A 22924-nucleotide genomic window follows, 5' to 3' on the forward strand; every position below is an offset into this window, starting at 1 on the left:
GAGCCACAACAGCAACTGGTGCCATTGATCAATTTCCTACCATTGGCTTTGAGATGGCAGACGTGTTTTGGTTCAACTGGGCCACTCTAAATGGCACGACTTGTCCAGTTTAACCAGCCGAAAATTAGATGTTTGAACCACTCACACCATTTCCCATATTAACGTACTCGTACGACAATTGATTTTTTGTGAATCTAACAGAAACGAGCAAGTAGCATTTTCTGGCTACTTCTTCATTATTTCGTGCAGCTAGATTGATTACTAGTGATTATTTATAGGCGATTCGTCTGACATCAGAATTATTTTGAGTGTCCTCCTGCAGTGCATGTATTCTTGTGCATTTGCCGTAATTTCCCGGTAATTAGGGCACTGCTGTATTGTAAATTGTTATTTGGACTTTAGTTTTTTTTAAGGAGGTTGCAACAAGGCATGACGAGCCACTGCTTTTTTGATGCCTGAAAAACTCTGCGAATTGCACCCACACATATGTAATAGCCAAGAACATAGTCGCCTGAAAAAAACATGTGAAGGCCTTCGTCAAGTGTTCTGCAGGAGGTTGTATATGCCATTTGATTATCCTGCTGAAAAGTGTACATTGGGTAAACCAAAAGATGCCTGAATGACTGGCTAAGGGAGCATGCGCAAAAAATTAGGGAGAGGAAAAATGCGTGCATCTTGTGGCACATGCTGCAGCATGTGGACGTGAGCCACGGTTTTCAGATGCACAGTTTCATAGAAAAAGCATGAGATCTTCAGCACAAGTAACGTTAGGGGCTTACTTTACTGAAAAGAATAAGGATCATTGTGTTAGTGAACTTGCTTTGGCTTTGTTTCGAAATAAATCTTTTTTTCTTGAAGCAATAATTTAAAGCGGGCGTTTTCTTTGCTTTGGTCTTAGCCTTGTTGTGTGAGGTGGTGGTTGGTTGTGAGGGCTTGTTCACACATCCGTCAAACGACCCGTCCAGTCATCGTCGCAGCACCGATTTTCGTCATGGGAGAGGAGGTTCGAGCTATTTTCTGTTTCAAAACCGGTTGACGGTGACAGAGTGATGTTCTACGTTTCTGTAGCCGGTGCGAGGACGGAGCCCCACCGCTCATTGTACCAGGACCGGTTCTTCTTCGGCGCACTTGACGCAGAATAAAATGTGGAGAGCACAAAAGAACGCAGGAATAGAACAACTGGGTCTCTGCATGGTCAGGGAGGGAGAGATTGGCGGTGTACAAAAACGTGCTGCTGTCGGCCTTGCAACCATCGTCGTCTGTTCGTACACTGCTTCGCCACGTCTTCTCTATGTTTTTTCGACGTGACAGTGACGCTGCGGGTTGTTTGACGGCTGTGTGAATGCGGCCTAACTTGTGCATCTCATAGTTGATCGTTGCACGAGCACATCATTATTGGTTGCACACTACCGTATAAATGTGTATGGGTTCTTCTGCCATGCACAATCAATGGCTGTTCGTCAGCGCTGTTTGGAGTGTGCTCTTGCATGCACGTGTATGTGTGTGTATGTAAATTGGGGAAGGCCAAATTGCAACAAGTTTATGATGATGAGCTACCAACTATACTCAATGTCAACTTTTTTTGACAGCATTGTGGAATCCACTGAACCGAAGCGCATGCCTGCTACCGCATCAAAAAATAATACTTAAGTTCACTGATAATTTTCCCATTCGCTTTGCTTGAAGAAATGCCCCTTTATTTATTGTGAGACTTGAACAGTTGTAAAAAGTCATAGGTAAAATACAGTTAGCAAGAATGGCTTCTTTTTTTTTTTTCATTTTTTAGACGGCATCACCTTTTCAGCACACCCATTTTTCAAATTGAAAATGGCGTCCATGGCTTAGTGGGTCATTGTGCGGCTGCAAACATGCTGTTCAGTTCTCAAAGAAAGATATATTCGTAATAATATGACACTTAAATTTACACTGAACAACTGAAATGCTTCTTTCATTCACATTCTTTATATATTGGTGGTATTCACCTCCAAGCAACCCTGTGCTCCCACAGCCTACGCTTCAGCTATCTGCATAGCATACAGGCAATGCAGGGAAAGCACTACTTTCGGCCGCCATGACTAGGGTCATGTATGCATGTGCGTGCCTGTGCGTGATACTAAAGTTGAACCGTTTTTTGCGCCCACCATCAGTTATCACGTTTGATTGTGCCGTATTTGTGTTCAGCCATCGCACAAAATAGAAAGGTGATGAGCCTGAGAACGCAAAACCGGTTGAATTTTATTCCTTGCCGAATGTTATTCGCGGTCACGTAGCCGTACACTGCAGGTTGCGGTGAAGCGCCGTGGAGAGTTATTCAGCAGTCTTCGCCAGGCTGCTTTTGACAAGGCTGTGGGGCGAGTCCTTGAGAGTGGTTCACCTGCAAATGGAAACTCAGTTGAGTTCATATTCTGACAGCTTTGAGTAATTCAGGCAGGAACGAAACACTACAGAAATTGCAATACCGCAGTAAATGCAGTCAGTTTCAGTGCTCTTGCAGAGACGTCTGGGAAAAGTACAACATAGTGGAGTACTCAACGTTGGACTATTCATATTAATACATGCGCGATACATTGCGAGCTTAAATGAGAGGCACACGTTTTTGTTTTTCTCGCTAAAGTGGCCTGGCTTAGTACACTTGCCTCAAAGCACAGGTGGCTTGGAACCTTGGTCTAGTGAATAATTAAGCGCTCCTGATACTTTTCATTCGATTGATCAAAGCTGTGGGTCAGCCAACCACGTCAAAATTTCAGTCTTGTGTGCACTCCAGCACAATCTAATATGCCCCATGCAATGGTGTTTTTATGTGCAAGTTCGTAAGCGCTGTTATGCCCACCGCTTCTACTAGATTCGTAAAACATCGCACTAGTACAAATTCATGGGTAAGCTTGAGTTTAGCGCTAACAGATCAAATATAACTTCAGACTATCTTTCCTTTGAGCCCACATCAATGCAATCACCGTGACTTTTCAGCGAAAGTTCATGGACAGAACCACTAGTTAAGCATCCAATGATTTCTTGGCTTTGAGTAGTTGGTGCGTCACAAAACTTGTATATGCACCAAGCGGTCCTTTATGTCTCAAAGTTTGAGTTTTGAGTTTAGTTTATTTACCACGTACAGTTGTACAGTAAGTGGCTGGGAAAGAGGAAAAAAAGCTGTATAAAACAGCTTGACAAAGCCCCATATCCCCATAGCAACTGTGGCAAAAACGGCAAAATCAAATTAAACACAGGACAGTTTAAACCAGCAATGCATATGCTTTGCATCAGAACAAAAAATTTAAACAAACTATACTAACCAAAAACGCACATGCTATACATCGAAAGAAAGAAGTAATCAAACAGAAAATAATACTACACACAAATTAATAAAGCATATTTAAAATAAAAATATTAGAGAGCATACGAACATTTTCATAATTAATTCCTAATTTATTTACTACATTCGGCAAGCAATAACTCAATGTCTGAAAGCCATAATTTGTGCACGGTCTCGGCACATGCCAATATTCAGTGTCGGTTTAGGCGCGTTGAAGGACTTAATTTCAAGTTAGCTAAACTACGTATATAGCCACGACCTGTTATGGTATCAGATCTAAAAGAGACTGCTAAAGAATATTCGTAGAGCAGGTTTAATTTGATTATTTTGTATTTAGCAAATAATTGTGAAGTATGGGCATTAAAAGGGAGGTTAGCAACAGATCGTAGTGCCTTTTTTTTGTAAGATAATAAGGTTACTAATAGATTGCTTTGTTCCATTACACCAAATTAGGTTGCAGTAACTCAGATGTGATGTAAAGAGCGCATTAAATATCAGAAGTTTTTGAGGAACTGGCGATAAACCCTGACATTTTCTCAAGACACCCAAGACTTTGCAAAGGTTATTGTATAAAAATTCCGTGTGATAATCCCATTTCGTGTGTTCAAGGAAACAAGCGCCCAAAGACTTCGCGGTGGAAGAGAATTCGATTTTGCTGCTACTTCACATGAGATTGTAGGATTCAGTGGTTTCATTGAGGGGAGATTTGGCATAAAAAAGAACAGCTTTTGTTTTGAGACAATTTATAAGTAAGGAATCTTTAAGGGTCCAGCTGTATATCTTTTGTAACGTTGAGTTAGCAGTGTTTTCGAGATGACTAACATTCGTACCTGAAAAAAATAAGCTTGTATCGTCTGCGTAAATTACGTATTGGGCTGAAGGGTCAACATGTACAATATCGTTTATAAATATAATGAACAAAAGGGGACCCAATATGCTGCCTTGGGGAACACCATCTTTAATAGTTTGCATGGACGAAATTTTCCTGTTTATAGATGCACACTGGTGTCTGTCTCTTAGGTAGCTTTCGATCAGATTTAAGGCGACACCACGAATTCCATAACACTGCAGTTTTCCTAATAATGTCTTGTGGTTTATTTTGTCGAATGCTTTCGGCATATCTAAAAATATGCCAAGTGTGAACTTTTTGGCCTCAATATTTTTAGAATCAATTCCTTTTGAAACAATAGGGATCTTTCAGTTGAGTAGCCTGATCTCAAACCAAATTGTGATTGAGTTATAACGGAATGTTTATTGAAAAAATTCAACAGTCTAGTATGAGTAATTTTTTCAAGTCCTTTGGAAAAAAGCAGGAGAATTGAAATCGGCCTGTAATTTGTTGAAGTGTTTTTGTCTCCACCTTTGTAGATCACCGTCACCTTAGCATCCTTCATATTCTGTGGGAAAATGCCGCTTTTTAAGGAAACGTTGTAAATGTGTGTCAGACATGGACTAAGTAGGTCAATAACATGTTTTATTGCTTCCATTTTTAGGCCATTTAAATCCTCACTCTTAGACATCTTAAAGCTTTTAAACACTCGTATTACCTCAATTTTATCTGTCAGACAAAAAAATATTGATTCCTTGAGTGGTGTTGGTAAGTACTCAAAAGCACTTGTTTGATGCGAGCTTTTAGTTATAGATGTGAAGTATTCATTAAATTTATCCGCTAACTCTTTGCCTTTAATAACCTCATTGTCAATTACAAGTTCTAAACAATTTGTAGCTCTACCTCGAGATATGATGGAGTTTAACTTATTCCAGATTTCTTTGCTGGCAGAGACGCCTTCAAACATATAATGATAACAATTTTGATTTGCTTGCCGTTGGACTTTAGTAACTGAATTTCTGTATTTTTTAAACGTCTTCAAATCATCTGAATTTCTGGTAATTAGAAATACGTTAAATAATGTATCTTTTTCCTTCATCATTTTTAGTATCTCAGAAATCATCCAAGGTTTGCGAACACGCTTTGGCTTTTTCAAAGCCCTAAGAGGAAAACATTTATTGTAAAGTGAAATGAACGTTTGCATGAAATAGTCATAAGCTAAATCAGCCGTGGACAAGGAAAATGTCCCATTTTGTTCGCTCAATTTCAACCCGAAAGTTCGAAAGAGATCTTAAATTCACTGGTCGATATAATATACCAGAAACGGACTGTCTGGGCTGATAACGGGATTGGGGCGCAATGAAATACACAGGGAGGTGGTCACTAATCGCGGTAGATATAGTGCCTGAAAGTATGGATACTGAGGAAAAGTTTGTTACGAACAGGTCTGATAATGTTGCACTCGATTGAGTAATACGAGTAGGAGTGACAATGACATTTGATAAAAAGTGAGAATAAAGTGTGGAAAGATCCTTTTGTTTTTTTGTGTTTGCTAACATATCAACATTCAGGTCACCTCCCAATACAATGCTATAATTATGCTCATTTATGAAAGCAAACATCTGATCCAAGAACTGCATAAAGTTGTTAATATTACCATCGGGAGGTCTGTACACTGTCACAAATACACAGTTGTCCACTTTAACAGATACAATTTCATAATCATCCAAGCATTGACACCATTCATTTAACCGTTCGTATCTCATTTCATGTTTAAAGTACATACATACACCACCTCCTGCTCTTATTTTTCTATTTCAGTACACTGTATTGTAACCTTCGATAGTGATAACATCCAAGTCATCATAATACCCCGTTTTGTAAGCATTATTACGGAAAAATTAAATTTAAATTGATCAAGAAGAGCAAAGAGGTCGTCGTCTTTACAACATGCGAACTGCATATTATTATGAAGTACAGCTAGGGGTGACCCACCCAGATTTTCAAAAAGTGTGTTTACTTGACAGGGAGTAGAAGACTTTATATTAGTGTTCATTTGCAGGTGATAGAGATAAATACATATAAATGGGCAATAAGGTTACTGAGTATAACAAAGTAGCAGCTCTTGAATAGGATGCATAAGTAAAAGTAAATAAAATACGTAGTAATGATGGCTTATCATTATTTGCTGTACCACACTTTGGTTCCACAACTTTTGATAACCAAACATAGATAACAAACAAGTGATGCATAGTATTTAGAGCAATAGCATTATTCGGGTTCGCAACAATATTACCGGTATAAAACAAATATTCAGTTGTGTAGCACCAATTAAAAATAGAGGCAGTGATTACACAAGATGCCGTGTAGCATGCAAAAACTGTATGAAAAGACATTTGGATTACATTTTTCTGTTTAGCAAAAAAATAAAGTTCCACCTTCGAAACAAGTCTGGTGTCAAATGCGGCCTCCTCGCTCATCAGAATGAGTGCATCAACACGCACTGTAGAGAGCCACTTTGTCCGTGTATCGCTGTTTAGCATCTGCATCTAATTTCTCGGCATACATGCTCAAGCGAGCTAAGCATGCATCACCCATGGCGGTATGAGCTTCACAAATGGTTAATGTCGTACCTTCTATAGCCAAATAAAATTAAAACAAGAGCAACGTGCCCGCAGTAACTTGTGAGCGTTTGTTGGAACTGCCGGACTTTCTAGCCATTGTAGCTGGACTACTAGCCATTGTAGCTGGACTAATCTGCCGGTATGCCCTTATTATATAGGTGTTCTGTGATATGCTGTTGGCGGCCGCCCGCTGGTATAGTGGCCGTAAAAATGGTGGCCACGTGGTTACCAGCGCAGCTGGCACACTTTTTGCTGCCGCACCCGCCAAGGTGACGTCATGTGAATACAACCTATATGTTTTTCAAAATGTGTCATTGATGTGAGTGAGCAAGACCGAAATCGGCCGCGAGCTGCCATACTACTTGCATAGCAACGCGGATGTGCAGAAGCTCCGCCTCCGCAGCCTTCACTCCAATGCCGAGATAAGTTGTTGCAGAGTTATAGCCAAATGGCAAGTTCTAATAAATACAATAGTATTGTGAATTATTGTCAGTATTTTCATGTATTGGCAATCCAGCTGGCTAATGTTGTCATGCTAAGTATATGTCATGCGAACTGGCCAATGAAAAGGGTTTCATTTAGTGCCTGCATCATCATTAAAACATGTGCAGGTTTTTAACATGTTCTTATATATCTTTATGCTTATACAGTCGAATCTCGATAATTCAAACTCAAAGGGGCCCGAAAATTCATTCGAATTATTAATGAAAGCTAAATGAACGAAGAGCTCACTATACAGTGGTGCATGTGCGTTGAGCTACCTCATGAGAGAGAAGCTTCAGAAGACTTACTTATTCGAATATAAGGCGAGGTTTTTTTTTTCCAAAATGCGTAGTCTCAAAGTCGTACCCCGCCTTATATTCGAAGCTCAGTATACCAATATGCCGATTTTGGTGTGACAGTTTTGGTTTCCACTTTTCAACCATTTCCAAGCTTTCAAAAGAGCCGACAACACTGTTGGAAATGTAACAAAGAGATTTCAGAATAAAACGCATACAATTTTACACAAACGCAGGTTGCAAATAGTAAATACCGAGTTTCAGTCGCTGCAAGGTTATTAAATAGCTCGCAATACAGCACAGGCCATAGCAGCGGACGCCTTCGACCGTGTGAATATGCTGAGCCAGCAGTAGCTGCTCCAAGCCAGTAGTAGCCACAGCCGCAAAGCTTGTAAACAATATGGTGGCTAGAAGGGGGAGGTGACGCCAAGGGCCGGTCAAAAACGATGCGCCGTTTCATGCCTGGCGCACGGTGGCGCTGCTTGTCGTAGTTCGATGCCCGCTCGGCCGCTCGCTCTACGGCTGGGCGCGCGGCGGAAGCGCAAATTAGAAGTTCGCCGCACGCGCAAGTCTAATTTTACTAAGCACGCAAGTGGCCTTAAGTGGCATATACTTCGGAACTTGTACGGAGCACGTCGAAGTGTTCTATTCCGATACGCATGACCGATGCAATCCCGAATGGCACTGATCCCTCGCTTCCGACTTCCAAGCTCTACTCCACACTTCCCATTTTGCACTCGACGTTAGTTTCGATAAAATACAAGGAAGAGACCATACCCGCTGTTTGCATGAGTACACAAAGCATAAAAAACGATTTATTTTTTCCAATCCGAACAACTGACAAGAAATCAATAACTGCACGTAAACAGAAAGCGTCTGTATCTGCGACTGCAGCACATCACTTTAACTAATAAAAGAAAGACTGTTCAGTTTTTAAGTACAGATTATTTTTTTGCAAATTTAGAACACATTTTACTGAAAGCAGAATAAAAACATGAAGTCTGCAATTGGGGGAAAAGGTAAAAGCGCTTCACTTCATTGAAAACATGCACAAATACAATAAAAACGTTTGCATTTGAGTATGGCACCAATTCACCTCCACGACAAAAAAAAAAAAAAAGTCAGTCATGTTCATACATTTTCAACTATGGTGATCACTTTTGAACATATTTACACAACTCATACAAAGGCTGCATTGAAAGTAGAGTGAGGAAAAGCAACTAATCCACTCAATTCACAGCACTCTTCTTAATTTTAGCATCTTCATCTTCTTACGCTTGTCACCTTGGCTGGCATTCTGAGTTTTCACAAGAAAATGCAGCCTGGTGAGGACGTAGAATTTGATGACCTTGTTTGTGAGTTCCGTGCTGTCGTCGGGACAGCCCACGACGGTCAACTTAGCCAACTGCAAAAATGAGATTAAGTCCAGGATACTGTCACTTTTGATTTCCTTGATGCTGAAGCAACGTGTGAATGCGTTCTCAAGTGAAGTCACCAGGTCATTCAGCTTGGCTGATGGATGCAGCAGGCCACCCCTGTTCACTGCATTGGTGAGGCATGCTGCGGCTGGCAGTGACCCATCGTTCTGTCGCAGGAGCTGTGCACAGCAGTCGGTGCACTTTGTGGTTGCGATGCTTTTCCTTGCCACATAGCCGCCAATGTAATAGATGAGCCTTGAGTCACTGGCTTCCACTACCATGTCAGTGTGGTCAAGCCCACACCCGCTGAGGACTTCACGTGCTTCACAGAGGTTGCCTATGTCTAGCAGGTCATCGATCCTCCTATGAGACGTGGTGCCCATTGCACCCTCGGTGTCTATCAGGTTCCTTAGCACTCCTGAAGACACATTGGCATGTGACGGTGACTTGGCAAGATTTTGGAAGCTCAGAGTATTAATGGAAATGAGGAACTGGCTGGGCGACGGGTGATCATTAGACCCAGACATTTGCCTAACAATCCCAAAGACCCTTTCCATCGGATCTTGGCACAACTGGCTTGTCATGAGGTACTTGTAATTCAATTTCGTTGTCACGTACTCCAGAAGGAGTAGGGTGCTTGAGTGCGTGACGCGAAGTCCTTCTGCGGTGGTTTGGCTGAGGAAGCCAGCTGACCCCTTTTTTTCAGATTTTTTTTCACACTTTTTTTCCCACAGGTCCAAGTAAGCCAAGAAACTTTCAATGCAGGCTTTGTGGGCATTACCGGGCCTGAGTGCACCTGAACTACACCTAGAAGTCATGGCCTCAATAAGATTTCGCATCCTTTCTACAAAGTTGACAGTGGGAGATTGGTCTCCATGTTTCTCTTCAATATCTTCTCTGTAGAGAAAAAGGCCACGGAGGACTTCATCACTGAACAGCAAAAATGCGTAGTTGACCCTCATAGCCTCAAAACCAGTAGGCCAAACCACGGACTTACTGACGTGTGGCATTGCCTTGATCGTGGTGCTACGACTTTCATCAGAGTTTCGGGCAGTCTATACCGTCAACATCAGCGTGCCCTTCTGGAAGCTCAAAGCCTGTGCGAACAAAGCTGTTCCTCACGCATTTGACGAGATGCAGGAAGTCTGATACAAAGTAAAGGAAATGCTCGGGGTCACTGGGGTGCTTTCTTCTGCACACAGTTTTTTCCTTCGTTCCAACCACACCAAATGAATGCCACATGGCCCGATTCCATGAAGCTCCGTCACACGTTACGAAATCCACGTGGAGCCCAGCATTCTCGCACAGTATGACACACACAATGATTATTTTGGCTAGAGTCTCTGCTTTAACATTGCTATGCAAGGCAAATACTCCAATAATCTGATGCCACTTCCCACTGAAGGGCTGGAACATCACCACCAGTCCATGATCACATGTAAGTGAGCGCTCGGCTTCAGGTGTGAATTTCCCGAGGTCAACGAAGCCTTCAATGCTGCCATCCGAAGCAAGACTCAAGTTTTCCGATAGCTTCATTTCATCGATGAGTAGGCCGCCGTGGCACTGAAACGGGTCCATCGACTTTGTTTTTTCTTTTACAGCAGCAAAAACTTTGCTGCTGAGGCCAAAGCCACTTCTGAACTTCTTCAAGTAGCGCCAAAGACACGTACGTGATGGAAGAACCATGATCTTATGCTTTCTTATGTGCTCATAGAGCCGTGGACTCTTCATGCACATGACTGTACACTCAAGCACTCATTCAGAGTCATATTTCATTCCTTGGGTGCTTTTGCGCTTCGCCGCTGCTAGGCATGCTCTTACCTGCTGCTGCTGTTTTGAGGGCAGGGATTTGATGGCATCCACAAACACCGAGGAATCTTCGCTTGCATTTTTCCTTTTTAGTTTCTCGATGTTCAACTTCACTCTCAGAATTTTCGATTTCGTCCTCTTCAGTTGCATGCTCCGAATCTTCAGCTTGTATGAAAGGGGCCGGGTGCAAGCATGTGCCTTCCTTCGTTTGTAGGAGGCCTGGTTGAGCAGTAGCTTCCTTAGGTATCTACACTGTGGGCAGGCTTTGCCTAGTTCTTGTGCCACTCCGGGGCAAGACATGCTGAAAGTCTTCCCACCACAGGTCTTTTCTTGGCGTTTGGGATTAGCAGCGAACTCGCCCTCTTCGCCGAATCCTTTGCACGGTACCGGAGAATCTGCTTCCGCAAGCAGCTCTTGCGCCATTGCAGTGCTACTGACCTGTACGTTCTTCACTACCGTGGCTTGAATGGAAACTTTTGCTTGAACGCTGCACTCATTTGCAGTGAAGAGAACAACTTTTTCTAAGGCGAGGTTACCGTTATTCATGGCACAAACTGTGAATGCTGTAGCACTGTCCGCCCCAGCGATCCTGTGCTTCGCCCAATAGGCACTTCGTGGTTCACAACTCGCGATATCAAGCGCGGTTGGAGAGTTGGAAAAGCTTCCGTCTTCATGGGAGTCGGCAGCGTTGTCATGCACAGAGGCGCTTCCTTCACACCGCGGAATCTTTGCAGGTAGGCCCCCCGTAGACGTCCTCGACGTTCTTTTCTGGGGCGGTTTCTTCGATAAATACGCAGGCACGTTCGGATAAACGGTGGGGATTGCATTATCCGTAAGCTTAGGTCGGTCACGAGGAATTCGCACTGTCTCACCGTTGATAGTGTGGGTGAAAAACCGCACGAGGTACTGTTCGTCGAAATGCAGCTCACAAAGAACTGAGGTTGCTTCCAGTGGTTTGTCCGCACGTGGCACTGCTCGCTGCCAGGCTTTGAAGCGTTCAGGGTCTTTGGGCACAGAAAACAACGACACTTGCCGACCGGACTTCCTCGCAGAGATGTAGCCCGAAGAACATCCGGGCGCGAAGCAGTGCGTCTGCGACGCTTTCCGTTTCACGCCAGAGCTCATTGCGCTTTAGATCACCGCACTCGGTACTGACTGGAAATAAGTTTGTGCGACATACTTGTCACACAAAAAGCAACGAACTCAGCCTGTAAGGCACAAAGAAACACGTGCGCGAAACGGTAAACAAACGACGGAAGAAACAGCGCCAACCCCCTCGCTTCGCTTTCGACAGGCATCGAAGAGCTGGCCGGAGCGCCACCCTGGCTACCGCGGCCGTGTCATGAAACGACGAATCGCTTTCCTTGCGGCGGCGCATGGGCGCTGACGCCACCTCCCCCTTATAGCCACCATATAAACAAGCCGGGACACCATTTTGCATTTTTTGTTGGAGTGCTGGAGTTCCTGCTGCAAGATTTTCTTTCTCAGTGCTTGTTTCTTATTTATGCGACCAGCGCAATGGCGACTTGTCGTTGCCACTACGATGCAGCCTTCAAGAGGAAAGTCATAGCAGAGGCGGAAGCCACTGGAAACTGCGCGGCGGGTTGAAAGTTCGACGTTCCGGAAAACAACGTGCGTCGTTGGCGCAAACAGAAGACGGCGCTCTTAGCATGCGCCGCTACGAGGAAGGCTTTCCGTGGCCCGCGAAAGGAAGCGTTTCCCGAAGTGGAAGAAGTGCTGACGGACTCTGTCAAAGAGAGAAGATGTCAAAGAGAGAAGATTTGAGCTATTGCTGGAATAAACAGTGGTGTGTATCTCGCCAGTTAGAGGTCACTTACACCAGATTGCGCTGTGCAGTTGCACAACTAAATTATTACCTTAATAAAGATCGGCTCAAGGCGTCACCGCTATGCATTTGGGCAACGAAATTGAAACAATTGAACATTTTTTATTCTGTCATCGTTATTCTTATCAGAGAAAAAGATTTTTAGTAGCCCCTTTACAAAGCTAGAAATACAAGTAAATCTACCAGTAATTTTATCACTTGGCAGAACTTCATTTGGTTACTGCCACAGGGATGTATGCTCCGCTGTGTTTGATTACATCAACGCAACTAAAAGATTACCATGCTAGTGAACCCCTACCTTTTCAGATCTTTAGTTTACAATTCGTAGTTATGTCTTTCAAAAACAAAAGATGGTTTGACCGCTTGCTCAGCAAATATTTTTGCTTTTTTGTAGTATTATTTTAAGCTACTTTTTCAGATTGGTTTCATTTTCATTTTAGTTTCATTTAAGTATCCTGCCGCCCGGTTCTTGGCCCATCCCCCTTTGTCGGTAAGCGCCATCCATCAGAGGTCATCAGCATCAGAAGATGCCGCGGTTTGGCCGTTACTGCCGGCATCGTGCAGATGAAGGCGCGCGAAATCGCGAGAGAGCGTGGCATCCCCGCTCTCAAGTTCAAAGCCAGCCGGGGCTGGGTGCAGAAGTTCATGAAGAGGACCGGGTTTTCGTTGCGAAGGCGGACCTCCGTGATGCAGAAGTTGCCAGAAGACTACGAAGAAAAACTAATTTCTTTTCAAAGATATGTTATCGGCCTGCGACGCGACCACGACTTCCTTCTCGGGCAGATTGGCAATGCCGACGAAACTCCAGTTTTTTTTTTTTGACATGCCGTCGGCCTAGACAATTCACCAAAAAGGTGATCGCCAAGTGATCCTGCACAGTACAGGTAACGAGAAGGCTCGGATAACCGTGATGCTAATGGAGGCGGAAATGTTGTAGGCCCGTGTGCTCAGATTTGGGTGCCTGTTAAAGAACCCTAGGTGGTCGAAATTTCCGGAGCCCTCCACTACGGCGTCTCTCATAATCATATGGTGGTTTTGGGACGTTAAACCCCACATATCAATCAATTTACCGTGATGTTAGCCTGCACCCCCGATGGGCAAAAGTTACCCCCCCCCCCCCCCTACATCATCCTGAACAGAAAGACCATGCCAAAGAACGAGGTGTTCCCGCAGAACGTCCACATTCGTTGCCAGGAGAAGGGGTGGATGACGGGAGAGCTTGTTCTGGACTGGGTAAAGTCGGTGTGGTGCCGAAAACCTGGGGCACTGCTCGCCCGAGGTCAATGCTGGTCCTCGACGCATTTCGCGGGCACCTCACGGAAGGTGTGAAGAAGCTCATCGACAACCGGACGGAGCTGGTCGTCATCCCGGGAGGCCTGACAAGCCAACTAAAGCCGCTTGATGTTTGCGTTAACAAGCCGTTTAAGGCACACGTCAGACGGCTGTACAATGAATGGATGGCGTCTGACACTGTGGCCCTGACGCCGTCGGGACGTATAAGCGGGCGTCCCCATCCATGCTCGCCCAGTGGGTGGTCGACGCTTGGGCAGCGATCCCCGAAGCCATGGTTGCGGCATCGTTCCGCAAGTGCTGCATTCAAATGCTCTTGACGGCACCGAGGACGACGACTTCTTTGAGTGCGCAAGTGATAAGGAAGATTCCGATACCACCACCTCTGAAGATGGTTGCTAAGTTGCTCTCTCGTCTCGCTCCGAATAAATATCTTTGTGTGTTTCTAAGTTGCACTTTCGTCTCGCTCCGAATAAATATCTTTGTGTACAGATAGTTCATGAATATTTGGTGTCTCCTTTGCTGAAAGGTAAGGAATTTAGTTGCCTTTTTTCTTTCGTTTCTTTCGCCCTATATTAGTGTGCAAACTTTTTTTCTTTTTCTTGGGTCCTTCAACTTCCCCCTCGCCGTGTAATCGTGACCGCCTCATATTCGAATAAATACGGTACGTTTATTCACAAATCATAGGACATCCGTCATTAATTGAAGTAATCGGTGATGCGCGTCTGCACACGTTTGCCTTGCAGTGGGTCAATTTCACACGCAGTTTGCAAAGCATTTTTACTTCGGCTTCAGCGTTCTCCTGGCAAGAGAAGTATCGCGCGGCTGAGTCCAGCGCCAACACCCTCTTTGACGACGGCAACCACTGCGTCTCCGCTGCTACCCTCTGCTCCGCAGGCGGAGCGTCGCCAGTACATGATGAGAAAGTTCACGTGGGGGGAGGAGCAGATTGGCATTTGAGAGAGAACCAACACTCCATGGCAGCTTGTGTGGGTTTTTTTTTTTCTTTTTTTTTTTGTTTTCCGCGTAGAGGAAGCGTGGCATCGGCGCGTCGCAGATCAGCGAGCCACCACTCCGCGACACCTTTTTTTTTCCCCTTTATCTCTTTGCACGCGGCGTTGAAAGGAGGAGGGTCTTTACGTGGCAGGGACAGAAAAGGGAAAAGCATGACACAGGTGCGTCGCAGATCGGCATTTGAGTGAGAGCAAATATTCCGCCGCAGCCTTTTCTTTTCTTTTTTTCCTTCTTAGCGCGTAGCAATGAGGTGTCAGAGGTGCTGTCGCGAAATTGGGTGTGGTACTGAGTGCATTTTTAGAGCGCGGTATGTTCGAATTAACCGTCGCAAGTGCTTGCACGTTCGAATTATAAGGCGTTTTCGCCCAATGGAATATGGCCCCACCACGGTGGTCTAGTGGCTGAGGTACTCACTCGGCTGCTGACCCGCATGTCGCGGGATCAAATCCTGGCTGTCGCGGCTGCATTTTTGATGGCGACGGAAATGTAGGCCCGTGTACTCAGATTTGGGTGCACGTGAAATAACCCCAGGTGGTCGAAATTTCCGGAGGCCTCCACTACGGCGTCTCTCATAATCATATGGTGGTTTTGGGACGTTAAACCCCACAAATCAATCAATCAATCAGCCCATTGGAATACACATAACTTTGACGGGACCACAGCGCGAGTCGAATTAACTGGAAGTTCTAATTAAGCGTGTTCAAATCAATGAGATTCGATTGTATTAGGTTATTTATCCTACTGTGTATCATCATGGGATTACACATGTGCCGATCATTTCAGGCCACTGTAGCATCTTCAGAAGCAGGCGATAAAATCACTTATTCTGTTGCCATTGCCTACTTATGTGTCAACAGTTTTGCATCCTACCAATTCTCAGCTCCCGATATACATTATCTCATGCATTGAGAAATATCGCTAGGTAGTATCTCTTACCATACACTCATCAACGAGGATAATGCCAGGTTTTTGTAGCATACTAACCTTCTTTTACTTTAAATCAGATCGCACTACGGCAGATTTACAGCTCGCTTCTGTGGTGTTCATCTATAGAATCGCATCCCTTGGCATGTAAGTCACCTTGTTCATCGCAGCCTTTCAGATGCAACATGAAAAAACATACTGTTAGATAAGCTTTTTGTTCATTTGTGACAAAAACATTTTTTATTATTACTTCATTATTCTGTATTCGGCTTATGTGCATTTTGGAGCATCGTGTATTGTTGTTTTGGTAGATATATAACTTAATCTATTTTACTTTGCATTGTTTTTATTGAATGCATTTTTTATTTCTTTTAGCAGTTGCAGCTATTGATTATCTTTCATGTATCCCGCTAATGATAGGGGACCCCCGGACAGTTTCAAACTTTGAGACACTCCTGATGCTGTATGTATTATGTAAGACTGTATTTGAATGTGCAGTAACAACAAATAAACTTCAATGTGGCATAAATATGCACAAAGTACAAATATTTTCAGTGTGTTGTTAATTTGTGTAAAAATTAAATAGCAGTACAGTCTGCTCTGTGTATGTGACCTGCATGCTCTGAGATTGTGTGCATTTGTGTGTGAAGTTCTCACAAAAAACTATAGAAATGAAAGTAGTGCATTGAAACTTGTTATCTTTTTAAATGCTGTTGTTGCAGTCCTCCTGATGAGTGCATTTTAAATAGAATTAGGTGCATCTTTGTGCTTGAATATATTATTTAATCAATCCTGGTACTTACTAGTGGTACCAAAAAAAATTTCATCTTCTTCATGTAGCCTCTCCACATTACCTGGGTCTTACAAGATTCAGCCACGCAGTATAGAGGAGTATGAACCTGGTCATTCATCGATTGCGGAGAGGGAGGCAGCTTTTGTGAGTATCTTCTGGTTTTCTCTGTCTAGGTATCGCTGCCTTGCAGTGACCATAAAGACCATCTCAAATACAACACAGCCTTAACTGTCCAAACTCCAGCAATATCCCCGGGGGTTTGGCATCACTGCAGGCAATCACTGTTATGCAGTAACGCTGTTGATTCATGCACTTTATAAAGAAAGCAGTGCTTTCATCCAAAAGGCAAGCAATGATGGGAATGATGAGATACAATTAAACCTCAATGAATCGAACTACACTGTACAGTGGCCTCTCGATGTGTTTTTCATGGGAACCAAAAAATAAAATGTATTATACAAAAATATGCGTACTCTGTCCACAACTTGCTTTGAGTGATGCAACATCAAAATAGCTGGTCGATTTGCACTGCAATTTCTTCTTTTCAACATCCAGAAATAAATTGTTCTGAAAGCTAGAAAAAAAAAAGTGCAGTTTGCTCCTCAGCTTTGTATTCAGGACAAAGCTGCAAAGTGTGTCCAAGTGTTCGAGTGCATTTCTTGCTATTGCCAGCTATCTTTTTGCCTACTGATAATGCTGCGTCCTCAACGGCTCTGTAACTTGCAGATTGTGGCTTGAATGAATTCAAGTCGCTCTTTCAAGGAAGCAATGCCTTCTCTAATTGCTTGCTGGCCAATTACTAACGATCGGAACATTTCCTCGACACAGGCGCCCGGATTCTCTTCGACATCACCACAAAGTAAAAGCTTGCATGAAAATAAGCAGTCATAAGCAATACTCAAGCACACACGTGGGCATGGCAATAAAATCAGGTATCTGTCATCACTGCGTATTGTGCTATTGTAACTAACCTGAACAAGAAAAACGAGACGCATGGTCGGTGATCTGCTCCCAGCGTTTTCGCCGTGCCCACTGGCAAGTCTGTCCTGCAATGCCTTCATTATAGAGGCTGGTTCCGTCGACGTCGCGAACCCGTAACTCTTGCTCCTTGCGTCAAAAAACGTTGGAAGGAGCCATGCAGCCTTGCCGTCGATGTCGCATGTTGTCGCTGCTGGAAACGGCTTGAATGCGGGCGCATTGAAGAAGGAGGCGGATGTCAGGAACAAGGCCTGAACCAGAAAAACGAGACGCATGGTCAGTGATCTGCTCTAAGCGTTTTCACCGTGCCCATCCTTGCCAGACTGCCACCAGATTTGGCGCAGAAATTTGTACCTGTAGTTGCGACTTCTCCGTAAGGGTTTAGTGTCGTTCGCGGTGCATTTCGCGAGTTCGTGAGCGACGTTGGCCGTTTTAATTAACAGAATGAACGTAAAACACGCGTTGCAAAAGTCGGGGTGCGTGCTCTTGCTGCGTGCGCTGCTGTGCGATTAAGAGATCGTGTCTCAGAGTTAGGAATCGACGCGTCGTCCGTCATGCATTTCGCGGTGCACAGCTAGAGAACCCGTCTCGACTTGTGCAACGTGTGTTTTACGTTCATTCCATTAATTAAAACGGCCAACATCGCTCACGCACTTGCGAAATGCACGGCGAACGACACCAAATCATCACGGAGAAGTCACAACTACAGGGGCAAATTTTTCAGCCAAATCTGGCGGCAGTCTGGCAAAAACCACCCCAAACTCTGGCAACTGAGGTATACAACACCAAACAGAACCTTGCCAACATTTTGATCACAGTAACCCAGGAAGCACATGGCAGTGCGCAAGTAGACGAGTCGGCATTGTGCGAGTTCGTCGTATGCACAAGAGCAAGCTATATATTGATACACAACAGCCGGCACAGCCTTGCTGCAAGAAAGAGAAAGACGTCGGTTTCTGGTTGTTGATGAACTGTCGCCATCTTGTTCACCGAGCACGGTACTTGGCCACCTCGTCGATGCCGCAGGAGTTCGCCCGGATCCCGAGAAAATTCGCGCCATCACGGACTTTCCTGTTCCGAAGTCAACAAAGGACGTTCGTAGTTTTGTGGGCTTGTGCTTCTACTTTCTACGGCTTGTTAAGGATTTCGCGATCATTGCACGCCCACTCACAAACCTCCTGAAGAAGGACACCCCGTTTTTCTGGGGCGCTGATCAGCCTCATCTTTTTCCCAGCTCGCGATGCTCCTTACAACACCACCGATTTTAGCTCATTTCGATCCATCAGCTCCAACCGAGATTCGCACTGACGCTAGTGGGCACGGCATAGGGGCAATGCTTTTGCAACACCAACGCGGATATGACCGTGTTATAGCATATGCAAGCCGACTGCTATCTACCGCCAAGCGCAACTATTCAATCACGGAGCGTGAGTGTCTCGCTCTTGTGTGGGCAGTCGCGAAGCTTCGCCCATACTTATATGGGCGTCCATTCAGGGTAGTCACCGACCACCACGTGCTCTGCTGGCTGGCCTCACTCAAGGATCCCACAGGACGCCTCGCTCGTTGGTCCCTACGTTTACAAGAATACACGTTCACCGTAACCTACAAAACAGGGCGGTCGCATCAAGATGCGGATTGTTTATCACGCTACCCTGTGGAAAAAGCTGCCCATACTGACACCTTTCCAGACGTTCTGTCTGTGATGCAGCTACTCAACCTTGGCCACGAACAACGCCGGGATGCTTTCCTGCGAACCATCATTGACAAGCTTGAGTCAATGCCTCGCGACGCATCTCTACAAATGTTCCTGGTCAAAGACGGGATCCTGTATTGCCGTAACCTCGATCCATATGGCCATGACTTGCTCCCCGTCATACCAGCACATCTTCATGCGACTGTCCTCAACCAACTTCATGACGCTCCTTTGGCGCGCCGATTGGGCGTATCTCGCACATACGATCGTGTTAGTCGTCGTTTCTTTTGGCCTGGTCTTGCCCGTTTTGTTCGATGCTACGTCGCCGCTTGTGATCTCTGCCAGCGCTGCAAAAAGCCATCCTCCCTACCAGCTGGATTCCTTCAGCCGATCGACATTCCCACTGAACCTTTTTTTCGAGTTGGCCTCGACCTGCTTGGCCCATTCCCAATCTCCAGCTCAGGCAACAAATGGATTGCTGTCGCCATGGACGGTACGCTATCACACGAGCACTTCCGACGAGTTACACAACCGATGTGGCGGACTTTCTTGTAAATGATATTATTTTAAGTACACGGAGCTCCACGCCAACTTCTCACTGACCGGGGCCGGACTTTCCTATCAGCTGTCATTGATGAAATCCTGCACTCTTGCTCTGCCAAGCACAAGTTTGCCACTTAGTACCATCCGCAAACGAACAATTACGTAGCGGCCAACCACCAGGACTGGGACATTCATTTGCCATTTGTGACGTTCGCATATAATTCGTCATGTCACGACACTGCCGGCTATTCTCCACTCTATTTTCTATACGGCCGAGAACCCGCCCTGCTGCCCTTTGACACCTTGCTGCCCTCGGTCTCTGAGTATGCCGGCGAAGTCATTGCGCGAGCCGACCACGCACGCCAACTCGCCCGCAGCCGTCTGCAGGCCTTACAGGAGCACCAAAGACAGCTCTACGATTCCCATCATTGAAACGTGAACTTTTCACCAAGTTCCCTTGTCCTCCTCTGGTCCCCCACTCGGCGTGTATGTCTTTCTGAAAAACTGCTGTCACGCTACACTGGACCATACCGCGTTGTTCACCAAGTGACTGATGTTACATACGAGATCGTTCCAGCCAATCCAACGTCATCGTCACCTTCGAGTGACATCGTGCACATAGCTCAACTTAAGCCTTATCACCTTCCTTCTACCGCATCCAAGTTGCTCAAGCACCGAGATGGTGCTTCTACCAACGGGGGGTTATGATACACAACAGCCAGCTCAGCCTTGCTGCAAGAAAAAGAAAGACGACGTCGGTTTCTGGTTGTTGATGAACTGTCGCCATCTTGTTCACCGAGCACGGTCTATCATATATAATTTAATAAATAAGTTACTCGTAACATTATTTTGATTGCAGTGACGCTTGAAGCTCAGGCCAGTGGGCAAGTAGACGAGCCGGCATTACCAAAGTTCGAGGTATGCGCGAGAACAAGCTATATATTTTGATCGCAGTGACCCTTGAAGGACAGGCCAGTGCGCAACTAGACGAGTCGGCAAAGGCAAAGTGTAATGTATTATTATTTTTTTGTTTCCCCCCCTATAATAATGCCCCTTGGGTGCTCTCAGTATCTGAATGAATAAATAAAGCCACACTGGTCGAACTCACTGCACCCACTGCTGATCTTCGAAGTAAAACGCATGCAGGGCTTCACCTGCCAGTCCTTTGCTTACATCGGTGGCTCTGCTGCCTTACCGTAGAGGTTGCGCTTCATTGAAAACTATGACGAGCACATTTCATCGTCTTCACCAGTCTGTCTACGCCCACTGCAAGGCAAAGGCCTCTCTAGTGATCTTCCAATCAACCCGGTCTCGTGCTTTCCGTTGCCAGGTTATCCCTGTGAACTTTTTAATCTCACTGGCCCACATAGCCTTCTGTCTCCCCTTCAGGCGTTAACATTTTCCGGGAATTCAGTCAGTTACCCTTAATGGCCAGGGATTATCCTGCCTACGTGCTATGTGCCCGGCCCATTTCCATTTCTCCTTCTTGATTTTAACTATGATGTCCTTAACCCCGGCTTGTTCCCTGACCCACTCTGACCTCTTCTTATCTCTTAAGGTTACACCTATCATTTTCCTTTCCATTGCTAATTTAAGCTGAACCCTCTTTTTAAGCCTCCAGGTATCTCCTCCGTAGGTAAATACTGGCAAGATGCAGCAGTTTATACATTCCTCTTGAGGTTCGGTGACCGATTATCATTCATGGTTTCAGAATGCTTGCCAAATGTGATCCACCCCATCCTTATTCTTCTAGTTATTTCGCTCTCATGGTTCTGCTCCGCAGTTACTACCTGTCCTAAGTAGACATATTTCTTTACAACTTCCAGTGCGTCTCTACCTACCGCTAAGTGCTATTTACTGCTGAGGCTGTTTCACATTACTTTAGTTTTTTGTATATTAATTTTAAGATCTACTTTTTTGCTTTCCGTGTCCAGTTCAGTAATCATAAGCTGTAATTTTTCCCATTTGTTACTCATCAAGGCGATGTCATCAGTGAATCGCAGGTCACTAAGATACTCTTCATTAACTCTTATTCCTAACTCTTCCCTATCTAGGGTCCTGAAAACCTCCTGTGAACACTCGGTGAATAGCATTGGAAAGATTGTGTCTCCCTGCCTCACACCCTTTTCATTGAGATTTTGTTGCTTTATTCATGGAGAAATATGGTGGCTGTGGATCCAATGTAGATTTATTCCAGTATGCTTATGTAGGGTTCTTTGATGCCCTGATTCCGTAGTGCCTGCATTACTGCTGATGTCTAGGCTGAGTCAAATGCCTTCTCATAATCTATGAAGGCTATGTATAGGGGTTGGTTGTATCCTGCACATTTCTCTATCACCTGATCGATAGTACAGTCGCCGACCGATTTTTTGTACTCCAAAAATTCGCACTTGTTAGATATTTTGGACTTCGAAAGTGCACTGTCAGGGTTCCCATAGGGTTAATTCATTTTTTTCGATTGATTTTTCAAACGAAAGTTGTATTTTTCGGACTAAATCGCTTGTCTTGAGCTGAGCCTCGAACCTGTATGAACGCCGCCATGTTTGATTTTCCGCCGGCTTGACTAAGCTTAGTGGCTTAATTTTAAAATGGCTTTTCTGCCCCCGAGATAGGAAAGCAAACGTCATATTTCAAGTTTTGGAGGCTGTATCTGCTTTAGACAAAGCGGCATGGGACTATTTTTTGTCTTCAGTCAGCCATAGTGGTCATCGCTGTCGTCATCGCACCGCACAGGAAGGAGGCGGAGCTGCGCAGTGGTGAAGTGAATGTGCCTGCCACAATGACATTAGGGAGTTTTAGAATAGCGCACCGAGAGCCCTTGCGGTGCGGTCGCTGCCACTGCGCATGCGTCGCAACGCGAGTCGCCGTTCGCGGCCCGCCCGCAGAAAATCCGAAATAGCGTGCGGCGATCGCAGCCCGCGAGGCCCGCGAAGTGTTGTCTGTAGCTTTCATGTATTTGAGTTTGCGGTAGGGGCGAAAGTCCTTAAACTTTTCCCTAGGGGGAGCAAACTCTAATCTAAATCTCGTAATGCGTCCGCTATACCCACAACGCCTGCAGTGCCTGGAAACGT

General features: G+C 45.0%; 2 protein-coding genes across 20 annotated transcripts in view; one reads left to right on the forward strand and one right to left on the reverse strand.

The window, feature by feature from the left end:
* The window catches only part of CAP (Cbl-associated protein), a 1014121-nt gene that overhangs the window by 800660 nt on the left and 190537 nt on the right, over nt 1–22924 (forward strand). For all 18 annotated transcript variants that reach the window (XR_012887795.1, XR_012887796.1, XM_075881103.1 and 15 more), the window contains one exon: nt 16687–16783. Coding sequence is in view for 16 of the 18 variants with exons in the window: in XM_075881103.1 (XP_075737218.1) it covers nt 16687–16783 (97 nt within the window). In the remaining 2 variants the exon portion in view is untranslated. The remainder of the gene's footprint in view (nt 1–16686; nt 16784–22924) is intronic.
* Nucleotides 2206–22924, reverse strand: part of LOC119160731 (uncharacterized) — a 166925-nt gene continuing 146206 nt past the window's right edge. For both annotated transcript variants that reach the window (XM_075881119.1, XM_075881120.1), the window contains 2 exons: nt 17611–17868; nt 2206–2374 (listed from right to left, as the gene is read on the reverse strand). In XM_075881119.1, the coding sequence (XP_075737234.1) occupies nt 2312–2374; nt 17611–17868 (321 nt within the window). In that variant the 3' untranslated portion in view covers nt 2206–2311. The remainder of the gene's footprint in view (nt 2375–17610; nt 17869–22924) is intronic.

This window comes from Rhipicephalus microplus, chromosome X (genome assembly GCF_043290135.1).
Source record: "Rhipicephalus microplus isolate Deutch F79 chromosome X, USDA_Rmic, whole genome shotgun sequence".
Classification (NCBI taxonomy): Eukaryota; Metazoa; Arthropoda; class Arachnida; order Ixodida; family Ixodidae; genus Rhipicephalus; species Rhipicephalus microplus.